We start from the raw sequence: 23,369 nt of genomic DNA on the forward strand, positions 1-23,369 counted from the left end.
TCACATTTAATTGAATTTAAATGCTTCAGAAATTTTACATGGACTAAGCTACCTTATCTTGACATGTAGGCACAGGCACACACACACACACACACACACACACACACACACACACACTCACACACACACACACACACACAACACACACATGCGCACACACACAACACACACAAGGAACACATACACACACACACTCGCACTCGCACACTACACACACACACATACACACACACACATATACACACACACCACAGGAACACACACACTCGCGCCCGGATCACACACACGTTTAAATGCTTTATTTCAATCCACAAAATCATGTAATTTACATTTAATTGGATTTAAATGCGTCTGAGATTTTCCATGGACTAAGCTACCTTTCATCACCCTATCTTGACACACGCACACACACAACACACACATGCGCACACACAACACACACACGCACACACACAACACACACATGCGCGCACACACAACACACACAAGCACACACACACACACACACAACACACACATACACACACACATACACAACACGCCCACACACCCACACACACCACATTTCCAGCAACGGGAGTTCACCCAGGATGAGAGCGGCTGAGTCACGTCCGTCCCGGTAGCCATGCTGCTGATGGACGAGTCTGTTCTGTGTGACTGGCAGCTCCCGTCAGCCGCTCAGGATCAACGTCTCACCAGCGTTAATGAGAGGTTATACCGTAGCTCCCGGAGCCAAACCTACAGAACAGCAGCGACAGCCAACCCCCGGAGGACTGGTTATGTCTTGCCAGCGCACCTGTGTGTGTGTGTGTGTGCGTGTGTGTGCGTGTGCGTGTGTGCGTGTGTGTGCGTGTGTGTGCGTGTTTGTGCGTGTATGTGCGTGTGTGTGCGTGTGTGTGCGTGTATGTGCGTGTGTGTGCATGTGTGCGTGTGTGTGTGTGCGCATGTGTCACAGTGGTATACACTGTATGAGTTGGCCATGCTCACTTCTTTCAGAGGGTTGAAGAAGCAGATCACACCAGAGGGGCCGGTTGTCACGCCCGTTAGCAAGGCCCTTCCCAGCTGTCATTCACTGTCTAGTACACAATGCTGCTGTTTTAGCCAGGTTAGACAACATTAAGACATGGTGCAAAGACAGGGCAGTGCAAATGACCAAACGTGGCACACCAGGGCACTGTGGCAGCTGTTCGTGTCCACCATCTTGGAGGACATAGTCCAGCAGAGATGGGAGAAGTTGATAGGCTATTCATATGTTTTGTTCAGCTGTTTGTGTTTTCTCCACTAAACATAGTCTGCCCAAAGAGCTCTACTCAATCAATCCAGTTATCGACCCATAAAGGAACATGTATTGTGCTGCCAGTGTTAACAACAAAACATATTAGGACACACATCACATTCATACACAACAAGGGCAAAGCACACTGGAGCCCACAGCGCTAGCTAACGTGAGCTAGCTAGCATCTTTCCGTTGCCTGCCTAGCTAGCGTGTCTAACTTGCACAGGTGCTGTAGCAGGTAATCTGGCTGAGGCTTCAGCTTGTGTCACCTGAAGATGAGGAAGCTTTGAATGACGAACGATGCCACTAAAATGTGCTTACAAAAGATTTAGGTCTGGGTGTCCTAGACTAGTACAGTATAGTCCCTCTTCTCCCTGTCCCAGTCTGACCATCCTCTCCTCTTTCTCCTCCTCCTCTCCTCTTCCAGAGCTCCATGAACAGGATGGCAGTCCAGGCCCTGGAGAAGATGGAGACCAGGAAGTTCAAGGCCAAGATCAAAGGCCAGCGCGAGAGCAGTTGCGGGGCGTCCGATTCGCTAAGCAGTAGCTCCACCTCCGACTGCGCCATCTGCCTGGAGAAGTACATCGATGGGGAGGTAGGAGACGACGCCATGCTGGTCACCATCACATTCCACAACACTTACCTGCCTGGCTACATAACGCCCAATCAGGACACTGCAAACACATACCCACCTGGCTACATCACACCCAATCAGAGCCCTGCAAACACATACCCACCTGGCTACATCACGCCCAATCAGAGCCCTGCAAAATATACCCACCTGGCTTCATTATGCCCAATCAGAGCACTGCAAACACATACCCACCTGGCTCCATCACGCCCAATCATCGCCCTGCAAACACATACCCTCCTGGCTTTATCACACCCAATCAGAGCCCTGCAAACACATACCCACCTGGCTACATCACGCCCAATCAGGACACTGCAAATACAACCCTCCTGGCTTCATCACGCCCAATCAGAGCACTACAAACACATACCCACCTGGCTTCATCACGCCCAATCAGAGCACTACAAACACACCCACCTGGCTACATCATGCCGAATCAGAGCACTGCGTTGTGTCTCAGTGGGTGGGCCTTATGTGGCTGGCTTCAGACTCAGACAGGTTGAGAAATCACAGTATCTTGAACTCTCAGCTCGCATCTTCATGAACTCGTCGTATTCAGCTGGGTTGTTAAAAGTAAAGGAAGTGATGATCTCAGGACGGCGTCCCTCGACTCCCCCCCCCCCCCCCCACCGTCTTCTCCCCGTTCTCCCCTCGCGGCCCTGCTGGTGTTGCGTCTTTCATGCCACAGCAGCTGGTCTGTGATTCATTGTACACGACTTCCTGTTATGCCCCAACGCTCTCCTTTAATCCCGACAAGTCACTGTAGAAATATGTCCTCCTAATCCGCCTAGTAATCTGCCTCTTTGATGCTTGATGCTTTCCTGTCGGCCGCGTGGCTCCCAGCTGCCACGGGGGGCCGGGGGGGCTGGGGGGGCGAGGGGACTCAGGGGGGTGGGGGGGCGGACTGCTGTGTGTGTTATTTGCGGTTGGTTGTCGTCTGGCGAGGCGAAGGGGGAAGAAAACACACAACAAAGTGTGGCGCCTGGATGGCCCGGAGGAAGTGGTGGCATGAAAGGCTGAATGGCATCAAAGCGAGGGCGACGGGTTAGCATCAGCGTTACCGCGACAACAAAAGACCTGGTGGAGCACGGCCCAGAGAGATGAGTCACTCTCTAGGGGGCAGAGAAATGGAGGGAGGGAGGGAGGGAGGGAGAGAGAGAGGAGAGAGATTACTCACTCTTCACTTGCTCTTCTTTCATAAAATGTGGAATCTCCATGTTTCACAATGACAATACATCCTCTGGTGTGATTCAGGGAATGATTCTGATATAATTTTTCATTGTTTAACATTTAACCTTTGACCTCAGTCCGTCCTGCGACCTCAGACAGACCCGTCTGGTCAGCCCTATACAGTTCACCTCCTCCCCGCCATCATTCTTTTTTCCGTGGCAGATGCAGGGTCGTGTGGTGTCTGTCTGAGGACTAGGGCTGATGGGGTGCTCTACATCAGGAGCTGTGTGGACTGAATTGTCACAAACCCGGAAAATGTATTGGGTTTCCGACCGCTTTGCTACCCCCTGCTGGTCATTGGCCTGGACTCATGTATGTCTCTAAATTCCTATGCCGTAAGCCATAGCAGGCTTCCTACAGCTCACTTATCGATAGATCACAATATGATGGTGAACCTGAAGTCGTCCGTATCTGTCTTAGTCTCTGAAGCTGGGTTATTTGGTATCATAAGAATTGATGCATTTTCAAGTTGAATTGTGTAACCAACCCTAGTCTCTCTCTCTCTCTCTCTCTCTCTCTCTCTCTCTCCCTCCCTCCCTCCCTCCCTCCCAGGAGCTCCGGGTCATCCCCTGTGCCCACAGGTTTCATAAGAAGTGTGTTGACCCATGGCTGCTACAACACCACACCTGCCCCCACTGTAGACACAACATCATTGGTGAGTTAGTGACACTGTAGACACAACATCATTGGTGAGTTAGTGACACTGTAGACACAACATCATTGGTGAGTTAGTGACACTGTAGACACAACAGTGAGTTAGACTAGTGAGTTAGTAGCAATGTTGTTTTTAATTCCCCACCCCCCTCTCTCTCTGCTCTCTTTCTCTGGTCTCTCTCTCTCTGCTCTCTCTCTGCTCTCTCTCACTCTCTGCTCTCTCTCACTCTCTGCTCTCTCTCTTTCTCTGGTCTCTCTCTCTCTCTCTCTGTCTCTCTGCTCTCTCTCTCTATGGTCTCTCTCCCCGGTCTCTCCCCAGAACAAAAGAACCTGGGTCCTCTGTGCATGGAGCCCTCCGGCCCGGTCCATGGGCGCCAGCAGAGGGTGGTGTTGCCCGTCCACTACCCCGGCAGGGTGCACCGGGCTGGGCAGGTGACGGCCTACCCCACCCGCACCAGCATGGACCCCCACGGAAACCCTATAACGGTGCTGACGGTGGACCAGCACCCGGACCCCCAAGCTCTGTACCCCCCCCACCCGCAGGTGTCCTCCGCCGCCGCCACCGCCGCCGCCTTCCTGCGGGGCTACCACCACCCCTCCGCCCTGCACCTGGACCACGCCCTCAGCGCCCACCACTGCGGCCTGGACCACCGAGCCCCGCCCGCCTACCCCGCCGCCGCCCAAGCCCCGCCCCCGCCTCACCACCACGCCGCCGCCTTCAAGAGGCCCAAGTTCCACGGGCGCAGCTTCTCGCGGGCAGCCTGCTTCTCGCAGTACGAGACCATGTACCAGCACTACTACTTCCAGGGCCTGACCTACCCCCAGCAGGCCGATGGACCCCAGGGGGCGGGGGTGGTGGTGGGGGGCCCGCTGGGGTCCGGCGGCGGGGGGGCCCACAAGGGCCACCACGGCCGGGCGTTCCAGCAGGGGCTGCTCTACCCCACAGTGGTCCATGTGGCCCCGCCCGGGGGGGCTGCGGCGGCGGCCCCAGGCCTGGGCTGCTACCACGGGCACCGTCCGTCGGCGTGCAGCGGCTACCTGGCGGACTGCCCCGGCAGCGACAGCAGCAGCAGCAGCGGCAGCAGCAGCTCCGCCCAGTGCCACTGCTCGTCCAACGACTCCATGCTGGACTGCACCGAGGTCAGCAACCAGGGCGTGTACGGCAGCTGCTCCACCTTCCGCTCCTCGCTCAGCAGCGACTACGACCCCTACGTCTACCGCAGCAAGTCCCCGTGCCGGGGGTCCGGGGGTTCCGGGGGGGGTGGGGGGGAGGCCTCGGCGGGGCCCCTGCTGGAGGACTCTCTCACCCCAGCTCCCTCGGGACAACATGACTACCCCCACCACCAGCCCTCACCCCCTCCTCCTCCGCCTCCTCCTCCCGGCCCCGGGGCCCAGGTCTCTGGGGACCGGCTCTGCCTCAGCCTGGAGCCGGGATACGGCAGGCCGGCCCCTGAGCTCGGCAGGGAGGGCGGCGGCAACACTAACACTACCTCAGCCGGGCCACTAGAGGGTGCGGGCGCGGACAGGAGGGACGCCGCGCGGCGCGAGTCCGGGGGAGAGATGGCGGGTTGCAGCTGCTGCTTCGAGGCGCCCCCCCCGGCGAACCCCAACGCGGATCTCCAGGGGCAGGACGCGTCGGACAGGGCGGGGGCGCGCTGTTGCCGGCGGGCGGCGGCGGCGGCAATGGCGGAGTTTCAGGGCTCCTCCCCTCCCCAGAACTTCTACCCCGCCCCCGAGCACACGTGCTCCCCTGCCGCCGCCGCCCCCCACCCGGAGCAGCGGAGCTACGAGGCGCTGCCCTGCTGCTTCTACCAGGAGATGCAGGTCCGCCGGGCCAGTGGGGGGCGCTTCGCCGAGGACTGCGCCGTCAGCGTGCAGTACGCGCCGCACGCCGACCCGTCGCTGTCGGACACCGCCCGCTCGGCGGGGCAGGGCTGCTGCGAGCAGAGGATACCCATAATCCCCGAGGACACGGACGGCGAGCCGGGGGTGGAGACGAGGAGCAGCCTGTTGCCGGTTGGAGAGCCGGGGGAGGGCGAGGGAGGGGAGGGGCGGCCGGGGGAGGGGTTCTTTCTCTCAGGACAGTTCAGAGGGCACAGCCGTGCCCAGGAGGAGGAGGAGACCAGGGCTCTATTCCGCCCCAGGTGCGCTGCTACCCACGATGCATCGGGGAACAGTTCGGGCACAGACGAGTGTTTAGGGGTGTGAGGGGTCGAGTCGCAAGAATGGGACTAGAAGCGTAACTTCTGGTACCTTACCCGTCACCTAGCCAGCCAGCCAGCCAGTCAGTCAGTCAGCCAATCACGACGTCAGTCAGTCAATGAAAACTTCAGTTGCCTTGCTCTTTATGTTCGCTATGTTCATAGCGCGCTTCATATGCCTTTTTGCTTGCTGAGCTCTGAATGCTGTTATTAAGGTGTGGATGTCTACTGAGAACGATGGCCTGGTGTCTCCAGGCGTATCCTGTTCATTCCTGTGGCCACTGACAGCTCAGCTCACCCGCCGCCACACCGGGCTGAGACAGCATAGTCCTACCACAGCATAGTCCTACCACAGCATAGTGCTACCACAGCATAGTCCTACCACAACAGAGTCCTACCACAGCATAATTCTACCACTGCAGAGAGTCCTACCACAGCATAGTTCTACCACAACAGTCCTACCACAGCATAGTCCTACCACAGCATAGTCCTACCACAGCATAGTCCTACCACAGCATAGTCCTACCGCAGCATAGTCCTACCACAGCATAGTCCTACCGCAGCATAGTCCTACCACAGCATAGTCCTACCACAGCATAGTTCTACCACAACAGTCCTACCACAGCATAGTCCTACCACAGCATAGTCCTACCACAGCATAGTCCTACCACAGCATAGTTCTACCACAGCAGTCCTACCACAGCATAGTCCTACCACAGCATAGTCCTACCGCAGCATAGTCCTACCACAGCATAGTCCTACCACAGCATAGTCCTACCACAACATAGTGCTACCACAGCAGAGAGTCCTACCACAGCCGAGAGTCCTACCACAGCATAGTCCTACCACAGCATAGTTCTACCACAGCATAGTTCTACCACAGCAGAGTCCAACCACAGCATAGTTCTACCACAGCATAGTCCTACCACAGCATAGTCCTACCATAGCAGAGAGTCGTACCACAACAGTCCTACCACAGCATAGTCCTACCACAGCATAGTCCTACCATAGCAGAGAGTCCTACCACAGCATGGGTGGAGGTCGGGTAGTAGATGTGATGGCGCTGGCCAAGGGAACTAAACGTCACCACCGAGAGGAAGGAGCAGGTGACCGTTGCCAAGTCAACTATAACTGGCCCCGGTTTGTGAGATTTTTTTTTTTTTTTCTTTCCTTACTTGCTGAGTTGAGTTTTCACAAGCTATTTTTTTATGCGAGACTTCAAAGGATTTTCTGTTTGTTATTTTTTGTTTTCTAAATGTATGCCCTTAATTCTTGTCACACGAATGTGTCTACAGTTACTTGTGTGTGCATGAATACACAGCTGCCTATATAAAGCTTCAACAAACCACCAACTCAGATAAAAAGGTTATACAGAAATATACCAAAACAGAAAGACATGATTGTTGTTGTTGTTTTGTTTTGTTTTTTTCAGTTTGAAGTGCGGAAGGCAGTTGAAGGGGGGCTAGTGTCTTTGATGAAGCTATACTACAGTAGAGCAAATTAGTTGTTTTTAAGTAGTGCAGCCGTTTCTATGCGTGACACCTGTCCGTTCGTAGCCTGAGATTTACACCAATCAACCAGCAGGGGGCAGTAGAGATTGCTCATAAGCCTGCACCGCTTACTTCACCACCTGGGTGTGATTTTTTTATACGCAATGTTTAGAACAGTGGAACATCTGACAGAATTATATGTTTGTATAAGATACAGAAACTATTTACTCTCACAGATTTCTTTAAATTCTGTTCACTTAAGAACACGTGCCAGAGTAACACAACGGCCTTACAAACCTCCCAGGAGCCATCTTGGTCAGAGAAGCCGTCACTCTTGGTTGTACAGCGGATCAAAGTAACACGGTCTCTCTGTGTTCTCAGAGAACGTACAGCATCGTCTGTCAGAACCTACCCTGCTTGTAGTTGAGAAGCTGTCAGCTGTTCACTCCCCTCCCTGGCTGTCTCTGGTTCTGTTCACTCCCCTCCCTGGCTGTCTCTGGTTCTGTTCACTCTCCTCCCTGGCTGTCTCTGGTTCTGTCACTCCCCTCCCTGGCTGTCTCTGGACTTGTTCACTCCCCTCCCTGGCTGTCTCTGGTTCTGTTCACTCCCCTCCCTGGCTGTCTCTGGTTCTGTTCACTCCCCTCCCTGGCTGTCTCTGGTTCTGCAAGGCTCTCGCCTGCATCAAAAGGCCAAAGGAAAGTAGCTGGAAAAGTCTGAATTCACAAGGGATCCATTTTGTACAACGTCTGTTTGTTGTATTATTTTTTTTTTTTTACAATGCAGTTACACATACAACAGTATAACTGATCTATTTTTCTTTGTGTCATAAGCTCACAATATCCTGGTTGCTCATTCATGCCTTTCTGTTTGTTCTACAGACTGCTCTCTACGGTTTCTGTGAAATGTCCCCGTTCTCTCCCCAGAGCGATGGTTGGGAGATAACTCTATTTATAGTGCTGTAATCAATGAACATGAGACTCTAATCTTGCCTTTGCATAGAGATATGTACTGCAAATATAACATTTTGGGGTACTTGAGTCACTATTTAATTTTTTTTATTGTTTGTAGCACTTAAGAAGATTGTATAAAAAGAAAATGTGTACAAAAAATTAATATTTTTTAATTTTTTAAGAATATAATTATTTTCTCTGTCATTACCATTTTACAAATGTTTAAAAAGGCTAGAAATCAATCTGTGTATATTTCTGTATCTGTATAGTAGCACATTTCATAAATGGAAATATGTTCTCTGAATATTTATTTACTAATATATTTATCTTTAAGCCATGTCTTATGTTCAGAGTGTATGAACGTTTTGGAGTTATTTGGTTGCTTTTTTTGAAAAATCACTAACATGAGACTTTGTAAATACATGGTAATTGCACACAAGACGATTAAATATTCTCTGACCAAAAACTGATTTAAAACTTTAGTATCATACAGTTTTGTAATTAAAGTGTACAAAGTTCTGTAAAATATACAGTTTTATTCAAGTTACTCATGTTGTGCTGTCTTCCTTTTCCATCTTTTTAAACTTATAACTTACATTTAAAGCAGGCTTACTGCATGCGAAATTCAGAATGGCATTGTTGGTTAGCTGAATACACATTTACATTTTTTGGTGTGTTGGCTGTAAGCCGACACACCAAGAAGAGGGAATCCTATTTGTCACTCCCTCTTTCCGTCGTGTTGTTGACCTGCACCACAAGAGGCAGTGGTCCCTGAACATCAAAACCAAAAGACTCCACAGATTTCCCAGGTCAGCGGTGGCCGAGTGGATGCGCTGCCTATCACCGGAAGGTTGTGAGTTCGATCCTTGATGTGGACATACCAAGGTACCATGATATATTTTGTCACTGGATGTTGTAGAAGTTATGTAATGAGCGTAGGTCATATTTGTTAATTATAGACCCTTTTACAGCCTAGTCAGCACAAGTAGCCTATGCGCGCGCATTCTTGAAACAGTAGCAGAGGAAGACAGATGAAATCGCCATTATTAAGCGTACGGACTGGACTGAGGAAATCATCAGAAATGCCTGCGTTTGCGGTGCCCATTTTATATCAGGTAAGTTATTTTGACTACCTGGTTTCACTGGAATGTCTGGTTGAAATGTAGCCCTTCTCAGTCCCGTTGTCGCATTCCGCTCGCTCATGCCAGACAACAGTCCTTTGCTGGTACATTCACTTTTCCGTCAAAATAAATCGGTGTCGGCCTTGTTAGGAGAGGCGCTCATATTTAGCCTACAAGTGTCAGATAAACATGAAACTTCACTTACCTTAACAAAAGGATCTATTCTAACAAATGCTGGGTTGAAGCTTCAAAGCACCGCCACCACCACAGAAGAAGACTACCTCGAAAAAATAATTCCACTTGGACAGAACGCGTCTAAATAAGTTATTTATTGGCCGAGGCTTCAAAACCCAGCATTTGTTAAAATAGAGCGTGGGTCATATTTGTTCATTATAGACCCAGCTATGTATGCGCGGGCATTCTTGAAACAGAAGCAGGTGGAGACAGACGAGTTCAGAGCGAGCTGTATTTTAGTGCAAAGACTAGTATTTTATATACCATCAATATGTCTGGCTGTTGCGTCTTCGGGTATATGCTACAAATCGCTCTAGTGACAAACTATTCGTTTCAAGAGGAAACCGGCCTTTTCAGAAATGGAGTCGCCTGTGGCTAAGCATAGCCTACGGACTGGACTGAGGACATACAGTAATCAGAAATGCCCGCGTTTGCGGTGCCCATTTTATGGTGCGTTAGTTTATAACTGGGAGGTGGCAAATTGCGACTTTAGGAATGATTAAATAAAACGCAGCATGAACTCGCACTTCCTCGTCGCAAATTCGGATATGTTTCTCAGCCCCTAGTTGCCGGCTGATGTCAATATCATATCATATCATATCATTCGCTATAGCTCAAATGCACACAGGTCGGAGGTAGGTATTTTGCCACTTGCGACTTGCCACGTCCGACCACAAACGAACGCACCATTATATCAGGTAAGTTATTTTCTCGTCCCTATAGCGCCCTAAAATACAGCTTGTCAGTGGACACGCAACGGTATGCATTTCAGATTGATCATGTTGGCAATGTGTGTGAATTTGCTGCTATGTGAGAGATAAGGACCTGTTGTCGTATGTCGTTGACAAACGTCCCCTTATGGTGTCAGAACGATGGCTTATGAATGTGATGTTATTATGTTAAATACAGTAGCCCAGAGATGGTTAGCACTGGCAGGGCTATTTCAGTTTGATAAAAGGCGTTGTGGTGTTTGAGCACGAGTTGTCGTAGCCTAATGGACTTCGTTTTGGTGCGGAATTATAGTTGTTTACATTTTGATAGGAACAATTAAATTGTCCCAAGTGTTGCAAATTATTGGTACCCCTACCAGTGGCGATTGCTCCTATAAGCCAGGGTAATCCTGGCTTACCCATACAAATCCAAATAAAACTTGATTTGAAAACTTGATCATAAGCCATCGTTCTGACACCATAAGGGGAAGCCTGAAATCGACTTTCAGACTGTTTTTGACTTAAATGTGTCTTGTATTCTGCCATATCGCTTCATTTTCATCCGTGTTTAGCATTTTGGTAGTGCTCCGTCGCCCCCTACAGTCCTCATGAAAATACAGTCCACGTTACGGTCCGTTGACACCGGTCTTACTAGCTCGTTATTCACTTAACATTGGGACATTGGGAGTAATAACAATGTCGGAGAAGACCCTGTGCAAGACCCCATGGTACGCTACTGCATTATAGACAGACAGTCCTCATTACAATAGGAGTAGGACACTTCAAATCCTATAGTAATTAATTTTTGTATAGGATGTGATGCACCAGTCGCTCTACGCCTATGTGGTTTATTTTCAGTGATTACACTGACTGTTGACTGGCACAGCTTTAGGTGGTGATGGAGAAATTAGCTTAATGTATTGATGCTTTTTTGTGCGTGGCTCCCTTGCCCCAGGGCTCAATTCTTGGACCAATTTTATTTATGTTGTATCTACTCCCCCTAGGATCTATTTTCAGGAAACATGGTGTCTCCTTCCACTGTTATGCAGATGATTGTCAAATCTACCTGCCCTTGAAACAAAACAACCCTGACTCTTTAAAACTGTTGTTGGCATGCCTGGAAGATGTCAAAGCATGGTTAGCTTTAAACTTTTTATGTTTTAATGACAGTAAAACTGAAGTCATGGTGTTTGGTCCCAGCAATGCCCATGTGTTTCCTCCTGCTGATCTAGGCCCTTTTAAACATTTTGTGAAGCCAACTGCCACTAATTTAGGGGTGAAAATTGACTGTGACCTAAAGATGGACAAACAAATTAATGCCGTAGTAGGAAAGAGTTTTTTCAGCTCAGGAGGCTGTCCAAGGTCAAACCTTTTTTATCACGCTGTGTTTTTGAACATGTAATACATGCTTTTATGAATTCTCGTCTCGATTACTGCGATGCTTTGTATGTTGGTGTCAGTCAGGCCTCTCTCTCTCGCCTGCAGTTAGTCCAGAGCGCTGCCGCTCGCCTGCTAACTGGTACACGTAAGCAAGAGCACATTACCCCGGTACTGGCTTCGCTCCACTGGCTTCCTGTGCGTTTTAGGATTGATTTTAAAATCTTGCTGTTTACTTTTAAGTGCCTAAATGGCTTGGCACCCATCTACCTCTCAGAACTGCTGGAACCCTATGCTCCTTCAAGGTCCCTCAGGTCCTCTGATCAGCTTCTCCTGGTTGTCCCCAAATCCAGGCTGAAGCTCAGGGGGGATCGGGCTTTCGCAGTGGCCGCCCCTAAGCTCTGGAACGAGCTACCCCTGCATGTTAGACAGGCCCCCACTCTGCAGGTGTTTAAATCACGCCTCAAAACTCACTTATATTCTTTGGCGTTTTCCTGACATGGCCTAAGAGACTTGTCCTTTTTCATATGACATACTGCGTATGTTTTACTATGTGTTCTTTGTGTATTATTGTTGTTTGACTTGTACAGCACTTTGGACAACTTTGTTGTTTTTAAATGTGCTCTATAAATAAAATGGTATGGTATGGTATGGTGGCTGTAAGCCAGCGCACCTAGTATAGCGTTCATCCGGTTATCACTCCCTCCCTCCCTCCGTTACTGCGGACAATGTTGGCCTGCATTTCTCTGTTGGCACCACAAGAGGCAGTAGTCCAAATCAAGAAGGACACCAAAATCAACCCGCCAATCTCCACTGCACAAGTAGAGTAGTGGTGAGAGCATTGGACTCCCACCCTGGAGATTGGGGTTGAAGACCCGGTGAGGATGACTTTATGGGACTATACCCCAAACCTCCACATGTTCATCCTTTCACTCCAACCTTTATCCCTTGCCTTATAGATCAGATCCTGTCCCAACCCCAACCCATATTCTAACCCCAATCCACACTAGGGACTGGAAGAAGGACACCAAAACCCACCCGCCGATCTCCACTGCACAAGTAGAGTAGTGGTGAGAGCATTGGACTCCCACCCAGGAGACCGGGGTTCCTGGTGGGGATGACTTTGTTATCATCAGTGTAACTGCCTTAGCCACTGACCACTACCATTAATGTTATGGAAGCTGCTGCTAGTTGTTGTGAGCCCATGAGCTAACTGGCTATCCCGCTCTTATTGTGCTGGATTAGCATTGGAAGCATTGGAACTGATGTGTCCAGGTGACAAGACCCATCTTTATTTATCAGACATTACCATCCTACCAGTCCCGCACAGAAACAAGCCAGCCAACACACATAAGCCAGGCTGGACCTGGCCTGGTTACATTTCATTTAGTGCTCTAGACAACTTACAATTGTCATTTGTCTAGAGCATGTGAACCGACTACATCCTAGGCAGCGATCATCTCAGTTCAAGATGGCAGCAGATACCACAGGATCGGAGTTGGGAGTTAATCTACTGTTGCCTGCCTCATTCACATGTCCAGTGCTCCATTACTGAGTCACGGGCCTGAAGCGGGCTAGAAAGGTTGTGGCCGACCCCTCCCAACCTGGCCACGATCTCTTTGAACCACCCCCATCCGGCCGGAGTCCATCAGGACCTAGACCTCATGCCACATAAACAGCTTCTTCCCCACGGCCACCAGCCTTATCAACAAGGCCCGTGGCCCCCTCTGACTCTCCCCCCTTACTCTCTCCCCTCTGACTCTCTCCCCCCTGACTCTCCCCCCTCTGACTCTCTCCCCCCTGACTCTCCCCCCTCTGACTCTCTCCCCCGACTCTCTCCCTGACTCTCTCCTCTGACTCTCCCCTTCTGACTCTCTCCCCTCTGACTCTCCCCCTCTGACTCTCCTCCTCTGACTCTCTCCTCTGACTCTCTCCCCTCTGACTCTCTCCCCTCTGACTCTCCCCCTCTGACTCTCTCCCCTCTGACTCTCCCCCTCTGACTCTCTCCTCCGACTCTCTCCCCTCTGACTCTCTCCTCTGACTGACTTTATTCCTTCTTGCCCATGACGGACTGTACTGTACTGTACGTAGGCCCACACTGCACACATGCATCACAACGGCACACACATTGTATGACATCGCACAAACGTTACACTCTGAACACATACTATACACTCACCACACTCCATTCTGTTGGAATTTGCAATAGTATGTTATTGTGTATATTGTATTTTGTCTTCTCATTGTTCTGTCCTTATGTCTCCATTAGTGTTATGCACCATCGACCAAAACAAATTCCTAGTGTAAACTAGCATGGCAAATAAACTGAATCGGATGCTGCATTTATGTAGTTTGACCACAGGATGGCACTCTTACACAGACATAAACCAGGTTTACCTTGGACCTGAGAAAAGAGTAACAATTCCACTCAGAAATAATAGGACAATCGATTTTGGATTGGGGGAAAAAAGACAAAGATGCCGTTGGTATGTGTTTACATTTATTATATAAACCAATTAACTTCAGAAACAAGATTCACATATACCTGCCTTTACATCATTGTATCTCTGAAATCTGACTCCTAAATCTTAAAGGAGTATTTTGCTTTATTTGTGAAATTTGTGCCTTATGGCCAAAGAAATCTGCATTCTCTGTCACTCCCCTCTCTTCCAAGCAGTAGTTTGGTTAAACACCGTGGACTTGGACAAAATACCCCAAATACATACAAAGTACAATCTGAAGTCACATAGTAAAGGCAAGTCTTTACTCCAATCAATAGACACAAATCCAGTTGAGTAATAGAGAACATGTCTGTGTTCTAGCCCCGTCTCTGCGTGACTCGGTTGTTTCCGGCAGGCGTCTCCTCAGACCATCGACACGAGGACCTCTGGCGGAGCCGAGCTTCCTGGCCTGGCCAGCGGGAGGGGAGCAGCTCACAGCTTGAAGCCGGAGTGGATGGCCACCACCCCGCCCGTCAGACTGTGGTACTTCACACAGTAGAACCCTGCCTCCTCCAGCATGGCCTTGAACGTCTCCTAGGAGAGGGAGGGATTTAGTCAAATAAAAATTAAATACAATTTTAAAAACTACAGAACGGCAATACTCTGTTCTACTGTATTGTGTTATTATTGTAATCAGGGCAGCATTGAAAAAGAGAGCTCACTCTCAATTGTCTTCCCTGGATAAATACATTTATGTATGTATTTTTAAACCAATTTTAAGTAACGATAGATGGAAATGCTCCAACTGGTTGACAACCAGCTGAGTGTGTGTCCGGTCCTAGCAGTAGCAGCAGGTCTCACCTGGTCCGGGAACTTGCGGATACTCTCCACCAGGTACTGGTAGGACTTCCAGTCTCCAGCGATCACCTCCCCCAACACTGGGATCAGCTGGAAGCTGTAGGCATCATACAGTCTGGGAGGGAGGGGATGACATTATTATTATTATGGTGACGGATGGACAGATGGACAATGCTGCACTTGGACTGAGGGAATTCAAATGGTGTGCATTACTGCAGCGTAAAGGTTGCAAGCCTTCTTAAGACAGGTGATGTGTGTGTGCATAAGGCCGTGTGTCCACCAAAGCTTTTTTTCCTGAGCGCAGCATATGTTTTTAATTGTTTATAATGAGAGCGCCGCGTTTTTGGAAACGCCAGCAGCGTAGCATGGCGCTGAGTGTATTTTCTCCGCTGCGCCGTGCACGACAAGCGTTTTTTTATCAGCCTGCCGAGTTGAAAAATGTTCAACTTGGCCTAAAAAGCTCGGAGCCAGCTGAGCTCATCAATGTCAGCTTTTACCTAGCCGTCCAATCACAATGGAGAAGGGGCGGGACAAACACCAGATGGCTCTCTCGACAAAACGGTTGAACAACTCTAGTAACGTCAACAACAACAATGGATAAAATTTGCTTTGAGAGGTTGATATTGATTGTGTCTGAATATACGCTTCCCCAGCGCCCATGAGCGCTCCCAGATGAGCGTTTAAAGCCGGAAAAAAAATGTTTTGGTGGACACACGGCCTAAGGATGAGAGCACGGGATTGTGTGTTCATAAGGATGTGTTCAGCTCACCGTGAGAGCACGGGGTTGTGTTCATAAGGATGTGTTCAGCTCACCGTGAGAGCACAGGGTTGTGTGTTCATAAGGATATGTTCAGCTCACCGTAAGAGCACGGGGTTGGTGACTCTGCTGAACTCCAGACACATGAAGCGGCCTCCTGGCCTCAGAACACGCAGAGCTTCCTCTAGAGCCTGGCGAGAACAACAGACCACTGTCAGCTCCTCTGGCCGTGGGAATGAGCCTCCATCACATGGTCAACACTTACTGCACACACAATGTCAAAGTATCCACAGAAGTAACGATGTATGTCAGTTAAAGAACCTCTAAGCAGTCTGAAGATCTCATAAAATATGATTTGAAGAGAGATGGCTGATGAATGAGGTTAGTTAGCACCTGCTCTTGAGGGTTAGTTAGTACCTGCTCTATGAATCTGAGGGTTAGTTAGTACCTGCTCTATGTATCTGAGGGTTAGTTAGTACCTGCTCTGTATCTGAGGGTTAGTTAGTACCTGCTCTATGTATCCGAGGGTTAGTAAGTACCTGCTTTGTATCTGAGGGTTAGTTAGTACCTGCTGAGGGTTGTTAGTACCTGCTCTATGTATCTGAGGGTTAGTTAGTACCTGCTCTATGTAACTGAGGGTTAGTTAGTACCTGCTCTGTAACTGAGGGTTAGTTAGTACCTGCTCTATGTATCTGAGGGTTAGTTAGTACCTGCTCTGTATCTGAGGGTTAGTTAGTACCTGCTCTGTATCTGAGGGTTAGTTAGTACCTGCACTATGTATCTGAGGGTTAGTTAGTACCTGCTCTGTATCTGAGGGTTAGTTAGTACCTGCTCTGTAACTGAGGGTTAGTTAGTACCTGCTCTATGTATCTGAGGGTTAGTTAGTACCTGCTCTGTATCTGAGGGTTAGTTAGTACCTGCTCTGTATCTGAGGGTTAGTTAGTACCTGCACTATGTATCTGAGGGTTAGTTAGTACCTGCTCTGTATCTGAGGGTTAGTTAGTACCTGCACTATGTATCTGAGGGTTAGTTAGTACCTGCTCTGTATCTGAGGGTTAGTTAGTACCTGCTCTGTATCTGAGGGTTAGTTAGTACCTGCTCTGTAACTGAGGGTTAGTTAGTACCTGCTCTGTACCTGAGGGTTAGTTAGTACCTGCTCTATGTATCTGAGGGTTAGATAGTACCTGCTCTGTATCTGAGGGTTACTTAGTACCTGCACTATGTGGGTGACGTTACGAATGCCGAAGGCGATGGTGTACACATCAAACTGGTCATCATCGAAAGGCAGCTCCTCCGCATCCCCCACCACCCAGGACAGACCTGACACACACACACACACACACACAGCGTCAGCATGTTTCTTATTCTGATCCGCCGTTTTATATCAAAGATAAAGACATCACACACATTAAAGAGGCATGCCTTCGGCAGTGTGCGTGGGTGTGTGCGTGTGGTTACCCGTGGTGATGCCCCGGCTCTCTGCGCGCTCCTTGCCGACTCTCAGCATCTCCCTGTTGATGTCACACACCACCGCCCGCGCCTCCTGGGGCCCCGCCCCCTCGTCCTCCGTGGAGTAGCTCTCGGAGATCTGGTGCCACGACGGCGTCTGGAGCGAGCGCGCCACCCGCCGCCGCTGCTGCCGGTCCCGCTGGGAACGCACGTAGTCAAGGAAACGGAAGGAGATGTCACCTGGAGGGGGAGGGGTCTGAGTTTTAACACGCAGGTGGAAACACGTGCAATAATACACATACAGCACCAGTCAAAAGTCTGGACACACCTTCACAGTCAAACACAAAGGACATTAACACTAACAATACTGTCAGACATTAGGAGTTAGTCAGTTACATAAGTGCCTAGTTGGCCTCACATTGTTACATACAGAACACACAAGATTATGACAATGACAGTTAAAAAGGACACAGTAGCTACTTCATGGGTATAGAAAACAGGTACACACTGTAGCTGTGTACACACACACACACACGTTTTTCTAAAGCAATATTCATTCAATGAGTGAATGGAACCCCGAACATGTGTTCACATATTGCTGAATCTACAACACAACAACAACAACAACCACCACCAGGTGAGATGGAGCTCCCTCCCAGACACACTCATGATCAGGCGATCGTCCATCATGGCTGCCATTACCTGTTCCCCCGGCGACATCCAGGAGGCGTGTCCCAGGCTGGGGGTTCATGGCTCGCAGCAGCGTGTCCTTCCACAGTCGGTGGACACCCAGACTCATAGCGTCGTTCATCACGTCATACTTCTGGGCCACACTCTCAAACACCTTGTAGACTGGACACACACGCACGCACGCACAAACGCACACACGCACAGAATGTGGATGGAGGAGAGGACAAAATGTACATTGGTTGGATTTTTATTGGATTTATTTAGTGCTCAGTAATGTCCGCCGTGGTTTCAGCAATGCAGTAATCGATCATCGCTCCAGTCATAAATCTATACACCACGATCTTGCTGGAAGGAGCAGAGGCTCGTACAACTGTAGGTGTCCCCTAGCTAAATAAAGGTTTGAATTGAATTGCATTGCATTGCTTCACTAGTCATTACAGAGTGTGTTCTATGAATGAATGAATGGATGAATGAATGAATGTCTTTATTTCAGACTCATGGTCCATAGAAAACAACAATTACAACATACAAGAAAAAACTAATAAATATAAAATATAAAAACAGTCCAACCGAACGTCATTTAAGACAATTTAGGACAATTTCCAATACTTTTAAGCCAATGTCTCCTAAGGCTAGAGGAGTATCGAGTGCAACTCTTCACAGGGCAGGGCTCAACAATAACAGTTGCCCGATGGCCCGGGGCCAGTAAACAGTTACGTCGGGCATGTAAAAATATAACTCACTGGCCCGATTACACAGCAGTTTACACAGCAGTTTACTTTGAACATAAAAAGGTTTTTTGCCTGATTTGATTTGAATGTGCCATTCCGCCAATCAAGATTGAGTAGCGCCTACAGAGTATGTGACGTGTAGTGGTGACAATCTTTCACAGAGTCAGACAACATGCCAACATTGAGGCGAATGCGAAATATGAGTTCGGGCCAGTAAAAAATGACTTTGGCCCAGTAGATTTCTGAAAAAAAAACCTTAGTGTTGAGCCCTGCAGGGTCAGTTATACTGACAATGATACTATTCACAGACTCATCCAAGCGACACATGAATCTATGCATTAAATTCCGTAGGACAGCTTGAAGAGTATTAACTCTTGCCGCCACAAACATTTCACTTGCACTGCACCATCTAGGCCTTTTGAGTAAAATCCTCATGGCATCATTATAGGCTACTTGAAGTTTTTGGAAATTTGCTCTTTTGTAGCTTGACCACAAGTGGGCAGTGTATAGTGGTGTACAGTATGCTCTAAATAGAGTGATCTTAACCCCTTCTGAACACATGCTGAACTTACGAGCGAGGATGTTCGCCTGCGCATACATCCTGCGGCACTGTCTGTGAATATCATCATCATCTGCCATTTGTTCAGTGATAAAATGGCCAAGATATTTGACCTTACCACAAACACTGAGAATGTTGAGATAATTTTAAATCAGGAAATATTTGCCCTTTGTCCTCTTTAGTTCTACAAATTAAAACAACACTCTTACTGGGATTATAGGCCTACTTGATGTAATTTCCCATACCATACTCAGTGCATACAATGAGGAGCTGCTGGAGTCCAGCGCTACTTGGGCTCAGCACGACTAAATCATCTGCATACATAAGATGATTCACTCGATTATCACCCAGCATACAGCCAGTGTAACAGGCATTCAGCTGTTTAGACAGATCATCAATATATAAATTTAAAAAAATAATAGGGGACAAGATTCATTGGTTACACCAAATGGGCCAGATATACTGTTGCCCCACTTGACTTTCATAGTTTGGTTGGCATACCAATACGCTAAAATCCTAACTATGTAACCAGGCACCCCTCTTTGGCTTAATTTAATAAAAAGCTTTTTGTGATTGATACGGTCAAAAGCTTTTGACGCATAAATAAAACACATAAGGAGTGATGAATTTTGTCCTCGACATTTGTTTACAATTTCCTTCAATGCATAAATGCAGCTAGGTCAGTGCCATGCTTGGATTTAAAGCCAAACTTATTGTCTGTGGAGTGAATGTACGTAAAACATAACGCAAGGAGAGGAGATGTTCTTACACTGGCATATTTAATGTGCTCAGCAGCAATGCCATCTATTGTGTTTTCCTGATGTTCATCTACAGTACATGATAAGGATGCTTTACAATTGTTAAGAACTCTCACTTCTTTCCAAAAGTCAACAACGTTGTTACTTAGCATCTTCTTTGCCATGGAGTCAGCCCTCAAGGCTTGTTCATTTTTATGAATGAAGCGAACAGCATGCTTAAATCTGCCATTTGTGAGCTTCTTGTGCTCAAGCAATGCCCTTGTCTGGGTCTACCTGCCCTGTCCCAAGATTTGAAAGCTTCCCGGGCTTCTGCATGATGGTCAGCTACAACCTCATTCCAACCAGGTATGTTTTACTGCCTTCATGGAGAGCCCCCTATGATTGACGTTACATAACTTTACAGCAAATTTGAAGACATGATAGTTGTGATATGGTCATTCGATAGCTAGGCTACCTCAAGGACGCACTTCGCCTGGAAAACGACAACCGAACCATCGCCTCACCTCTCTGTGCCTTTTCTCCTTCAGGCACGGTCTCGAAACCAAAATGTGTACTTTTGTCACCGGGACCATCGCTAAAACAGCGACAGGCTGACCGTTCAGAAGGACAACTTGATCTCCCGAGCCTACCGCGAGCGCTCGTCTTGATATTCAAGGAGGAATCGCGGACTACTCTACGGGCGAGCAACCTGATGGAAGCTGCCATGTTGCTGTACTGTTTGAGTAACTTCGTCGTCATATCCCTGCGACGGCGACATAATGTAGTTTGATCTGTTTTGTAGTTGTATTACTGGTGCTGTGTTCCAGATGCATCGGAACCATGGATGTATTAATAGAATAGATAGAATAATAGATCGGAACGGATTTAATTAATGAAAACTACAGCTAAATAAGTATTTTGTGCCGGGGTGTGGAAATTGTGCCACCCCTTATTTCTAGAAAACCATGTAACCACCAATCATGTAACCACCCATTTTCCTTGAGTTACTTACCCTGTGATGAAGGGAGACACATGGAATAAGAGGTAAGCACATTTAAGTAAAAAATAATAAAAGAAAAACAGTTTTTTTGCCGTTCAGAGTGAAGTTTTTATGCTCAAGGTTTCGTGACTCTTGTGTCTGAACAGTCAAGTTTAAAAAAATATCACACATCAGCATTAGAATCAGAAATTGTTTTATTGCCATGCAGTTTTTCAACGTACTAGGGATTTGCTTTCGTTCGTGGTGCATAACATGGAGACATTGGACAGGGTGCAGGGACGAGACAGGACAGTGCAAAGACAGGACAGTGCACAGAGTACAAAAGGCTAGTGCAAACCAGGCCAGGTACAGCCTGGCTTATGTGCGTGGCTGGCTTGTTTCTGTTCAGGACTGGCAGGAAAGCAAGTCACGCCACTGAAATAGCTGTGAATTGAAATGACATGAAATAATGTCTGATAAAATTAAGATAGGTCTTGTCGCCTGGATACATCAGTTCCAATGTTTCCAATGCTAATCCAGCACAATAAGAGCGAGATAGCCAGTTAGCTCATGAGGTCACAACAACTAGCAGCAGCTTCCATAACATTAATGGTAGCGGTCAGTGGCTAAAGCAGTTACACTGATGATTCCTGTAACGTTAGCTATTTTGCTGCAATTGGTTCAACTTCTGTTTCTGGCTAGCGGACCTACAGTGGGTCCCCGATGGATGAGTTGGCGGACCTCCGGCGCAATATAACACAAGGCTAGCAGACCTACAGCGGGTCCCCGATGGACGAGCTGGCGGACCTCCGGACGAATCCGCTGGCAGACCTCTGGCCGAATCCTCTGGCGGGTTCCTGGCCATTTGCACATTGAATGGCAATGACCTCTGGCGGATTATTAGCATCAGGGACAGCGGTCAGCTAGTAATCCAAAATGCTCCCGCTATTGCTCCACCACCATTCCACCGGTAGTTTATTCTCTATATCCTAGGCCCATTTGCCCTAGGCTTATGGATTTCTATTGCTTAATTAAAGGATTAGTATAGGGAAAATGCATGTTAAGCCCTGTTTTAAGGTTACTTTGGATCACAATGGCTAAGATCAAAACGTTGACAAAACTAACACTTTTGAGAAAGTCTGATAATTGCTCTACCACCGTTTTGGTCATACAATGGATGTGGGTGGGCACCTTGAAAAATCTTTCAAAAACATTTTAAACTCTCGATTTCAAAAACAAGAAGCTCACCGAGGGGGTAATTGGTGTCCGTTGGTGTTCTGACATCAAATTATGCATCAAGGGACTCCTCTATCCTTGGTAGGGGGTATGCATCCTTCCTGGTCTTCCAATTTAATGGTCGGTAGTCAACACACATCCTTAATCTCCCATCCTTCTTCTTCACAATGACCAGGGGTGAGGAATAGGGGCTACTGCTCTCCCTAATCACTCCCTGCTCCATCTGTTTGATGTGTGCCTTTACTTCCTCATACTGACTAGGTGGTAATCTCCGATATCTCTGGCGCACTGGTGTCTCATCAGTCAATGGAATCTCATGTTGTATGACCTCGGTACCCCCTAACTCATCTTCACTAAACGCAAACACATCTGCATATTCCGAAAGCAAAGCCCTTGCCTGCCCCCTCTGTTGCTCAGACAGTGTAGAACACATAAACTGTGGTAAAGATGCATTTTCTGCTCCCTGACTGCTTACTGAAGCATCAGTTGCACATACAGAGACTTGCACATCCTGGGGTCCTACTTCTTGAAAAGTCACTTCCCCTGCCCCTCCTACCACGACCTCAGCTGCATAAATGTGAGCTATACGTGTATGAGGTTGTAAACATGTGTCTGTGGTGCCAACATTAAGAACTGGGACTAGAACCTGACCTCCCTGCATCTTGACATATGCTGTGGATACCAGTAGATTACCTGGTAGTACCCCTTCATCTAACTCCAATGCCTCAACTAAACTGCCTGCCCAGCAGCACTGTTACATTGGGGACCTGTGGCTGGTACTAAACACATGGACCCTGCAGTCACCTTAACATCAGAGGGGGCCAAAAACTTTGCATACCCTTCCTTGAATTCTACCGATTGTTTTGCTGCCCACAACTCAGGATGACATGACAAAATTTCACTGCAATGTTTTATTATGTTCATGCCAACTAGGCCGGGGATCTTTGTTCTTTCCAGTTTTGTGACAGGGTCAGAAGGATCTTTTACCACCAGAACACCACACTGAGGGAGTACTTTACCCATGATCTCTACATTCAGTTGCATGTAACCCAAATAAG

General features: G+C 48.3%; 2 protein-coding genes across 2 annotated transcripts in view; one reads left to right on the top strand and one right to left on the bottom strand.

The window, feature by feature from the left end:
* Positions 1 to 8,866, top strand: part of znrf3 (zinc and ring finger 3) — a 74,941-nt gene extending 66,075 nt beyond the window's left edge. Inside the window, exons 6-8 of the mRNA XM_084439997.1 lie at positions 1,704 to 1,871; positions 3,690 to 3,792; positions 4,111 to 8,866. Of these exons, the coding sequence (XP_084296123.1) occupies positions 1,704 to 1,871; positions 3,690 to 3,792; positions 4,111 to 5,999 (2,160 nt within the window). The 3' untranslated portion in view covers positions 6,000 to 8,866. The remainder of the gene's footprint in view (positions 1 to 1,703; positions 1,872 to 3,689; positions 3,793 to 4,110) is intronic.
* Positions 8,867 to 14,445: 5,579 nt separating this feature from the next.
* Positions 14,446 to 20,822, bottom strand: coq5 (coenzyme Q5, methyltransferase; the record flags this gene model as incomplete). Its single annotated transcript, XM_084439373.1, has 7 exons — positions 14,446 to 14,909; positions 15,177 to 15,288; positions 16,033 to 16,121; positions 17,144 to 17,250; positions 17,389 to 17,619; positions 18,082 to 18,231; positions 20,621 to 20,822. 7 exons carry the CDS (start codon positions 20,820 to 20,822, stop codon positions 14,808 to 14,810), a joined length of 993 nt encoding a protein of 330 aa, XP_084295499.1. The 3' UTR covers positions 14,446 to 14,807.
* Between the last annotated feature and the right edge of the window lie 2,547 nt (positions 20,823 to 23,369).

This window comes from Borostomias antarcticus (assembly GCF_949987555.1).
Source record: "Borostomias antarcticus genome assembly, chromosome: 6".
In the NCBI taxonomy this organism is placed as follows: domain Eukaryota; kingdom Metazoa; phylum Chordata; class Actinopteri; order Stomiiformes; family Stomiidae; genus Borostomias; species Borostomias antarcticus.